Source organism: Arachis duranensis, chromosome 7 (genome assembly GCF_000817695.3).
Source record: "Arachis duranensis cultivar V14167 chromosome 7, aradu.V14167.gnm2.J7QH, whole genome shotgun sequence".
In the NCBI taxonomy this organism is placed as follows: Eukaryota; Viridiplantae; Streptophyta; class Magnoliopsida; order Fabales; family Fabaceae; genus Arachis; species Arachis duranensis.
Window position 1 is genome coordinate 74,547,480 of NC_029778.3, and position 3,091 is coordinate 74,550,570.

The 3,091-nt window shown below is 40.1% G+C and overlaps 1 protein-coding gene across 1 annotated transcript; it reads right to left on the bottom strand.

Moving 5' to 3' along the window:
* Nucleotides 1–229: 229 nt before the first annotated feature.
* On the bottom strand, nucleotides 230–1,204 carry LOC107459455 (protein FAR1-RELATED SEQUENCE 5-like). Its single transcript, XM_016077687.1, has one exon. It carries the CDS (start codon nucleotides 1,202–1,204, stop codon nucleotides 230–232), a length of 975 nt encoding a protein of 324 aa, XP_015933173.1.
* Between the last annotated feature and the right edge of the window lie 1,887 nt (nucleotides 1,205–3,091).

Genomic DNA, 3,091 nt, shown 5'->3' on the forward strand with positions numbered 1-3,091 from the left:
TTGTCCATACAATAATACACTAAAATCATCCCAAAAATGCTTGTTTTTTATATTCTGTACCGCATTACGATGGAGATGCCATGCACAAAGGCGGTGTGGTATACCAGGAAATACTTCTAAGATAGCCTCTCTCATAGCACGGTCTCCGTCTGTCACAACGCCTCCGGGTAGTTTTCCTGACATGATTTCCAAAAATTCCTTCAGTGCCCACTTGAAAGTTTTGGACTTTTCATCTGAGAGCAGAGCGCATCCAAAGATAGTCGTCTGGCCATGGTGGTTGGTCCCTGAAAATATGACTAAGGGGCTTGTTGTATACATTTTTCTTGTAAGTGTAGTGAAAAGCCAGTACATCGCCAAAACATTCGTAATCAACAACGCTTTCTCCATCAGCCCACACCAAATTATCCAACCTACCATCCTTTAAGGTGAACTTTCCTAGAAATAACGGGTCACTATCTGCCTTAGAAAACAGATAGGCCAACGCAGCAAATGCATCACCGTCTTTCACTTTGCCACGCCTAGTCTTACTAATGTGGTTATGTAAGTCTTTGCTAGTAAAACCCACTTTATCATATCCACCTTTTTGGGAAACCATGTAACCCATTATGTGGCAAGTTTTAACACCACATGCTCGCAAGCTGTCTGCTTGTGTTTTATCGGCCTCATCAAGCCCACGATTCACGGCAATAAGATGTCTGTACTTAGGTGGACACAGTGGATGATTGTGTTCACTCTCAAAGACACTGACTTTCCACTTACCCGTTCTATAGTGACGAATGAACCGAATCCTCGCCTTGCAGTTGACACGAGTAATTGCCCTATGCTCCCTTTGCCGATTGTCCCTTTTAAGGTGCTTCCAACGTCTTTCTCCTGCTTTATTGCAAACCAACTGTCTTGTATTAATGTTGCCATTAGCATCCACCGTCTTCAAGTCTTTTCGGGACACAAATCCATAGCACTTGGCATATTTGGCATAAAATTCACAAACTTGAGATTCTGTATCAAACGCCAATCCCCATATGTCTTCGATGGTCAAATCAGTTATCAACTTTTCCAAACCACCAGCATTAATTATATCTGCCTCTGCTTCATCTACAGTTACATCCACCATATCATCACTTTCGTCGGAACTACACTCATACTCAACACTTAAATCCTCAGATTGATCACCATCCTTATACGACTCTTTGCCATCATTCTCCATGACTGAACTTAAAATTTTAACATGTTAGGTACTAACTAAATTCTAGGAGAATGGAATAGGCAAAATGAACTAAACTTTTTTTTTAATTAAAATTATTGGTCAATCAAATCTTATGAAACCTAAGAGCTATTAGTGCATAAGAGTGTTAAAACAGTTTTTCATACTTAAAAAAATTCGAAGAAACATGTGGAAGTCTAAGCTCAACTTCTAGGTGTTTTCACAGTTTTCTTAGTCATCCCTTGCATTTTCTCAACAGGTTCAATTCAATTTTCTTCTGAATTTCTTGAATTTCTGTGTGTGATTGATTTTCCCTTTTTTGCTTTCAATTTCCCATTAGTTTCTTATAAAGTAAATTCCTTTATCATGTGTTTCCCAGTTACGGTTTACTACTTGTGTAACTGATTATTCTTTTCTTTTCTTTTTTCGTACAAAAAATCCAGTTTTCTATGAATATGATTATGGAAAACAGAAGCTTAACATCATTCAATTGTTAGGAAATATGGCTTCGGGCAAAGATGAGACAAAAGTAGAATTCTGAAAATAAGGCAACATTTCTTGTGAAATTGACTGCATTTGTTGTTGTTAATTACTTAGTTATCTTTTGTAACAGTACTGTCCAGGAGAAGATGGCAGAAACCGAGTTTTTATCACCAGTGGTGAAGTCTCTAACAAGAGATGCAGAAGAGAGGAGGGAAGCAGTGGGACTGCTACTAGAACTCTTTGATCTTCCTGTAGTTCGAGGGCAAATTGGAAGAATTCAAGGGTGCATTGTAATGTTAGAATGATCTTCCTGCTTGAGGTATAAATCACTCAAGTTGTCAAATAGCTACCCTAATAATTGAAGCATAGAAGACAGTTGTTTGCTTTATAAGCATTAGAGAATAATCTGAGTCTGTCCATATCAATACTAGAGGGAAACAAAAAGGAAATATTCTTTTTTCTAGTGGAAATTTGTATTATTAAGGGTCTTTTTTAATACCTTACTGTAAGTTTTTGTGCTCTTGTCATGTTTGGGTCACATTGATTTTTGTTGATATAAGTACTGTAACATTGCTTTGTCATGTACCAACAGAGGGAGAATTCTTCTGTGTATTATTTTTCTTGTCTATAAGATTTTTTGTGTGTAAAGAACATTAGTTACTATATTGTTTCTATCTTACCATTCCTTTTATTTTAAATCATTTCTAATATAAGGCCCCTAAAAAGAAATTGGGTTTGGCTACCAGTCAACCAAGTTGGTGTTGGGGGACATTTTCACTTACAAGTCAGCAAGGATATTCAGCTTAACAATTTCAACAAGCATATTCATATTCATAACAGTAAGTCAGCAAGAAGTGCAGAAAAAAAGTAAGTTTACAACTTACAAGTGCAATGCAGAACAGATCGGGTGTAATGCATTTGACAGAACAATCATTAAACTTCAAGTGCAGAACAGAGCAGAAGCAGATTACAGAACTGGAGCTTACCTGTTTGACAGAGTCACAGAGCAGAAGGGCGAGGCAACGGCGAGTTCGACCGGAAAAGCAATGGCGACTGGGCGAGGGCGACGGCGCTGGAACGACGAGTTCGACTGCGCGGCAACGGCGAGTTCGCGGGTGGCGAGTCTGTATCTGTTCTGTTCCTACTCCCTTGGTTGAGTCGGTTCCTTCAGAGTTCAGACCGGCGGTGAGACGAAGAGGATGACGGCGGGGGGCTGGGGGCTGGGTGAGTGAGGTGAGGCGGACTGGCGGAGGGCTGATAGGGTTAGGCTTAGGCGCCGTTAGGGTTGGGGGGGAAAGGGGAGGGAAAGTGGAAACTGGGGTCGGGTGGGGGGGGGGATTGGTAGCCCGTAGGGCTTTTGTTCTTTGTTTTTTTTTTAAATAAACCAAAATGACGTCGTTTTGGAAA

Excerpts from the sequence above, each read along its gene's own strand:
- LOC107459455 (XM_016077687.1), bottom strand. The coding sequence starts at position 1,204 with ATGGAGAATGATGGCAAAGAGTCGTATAAGGATGGTGATCAATCTGAG.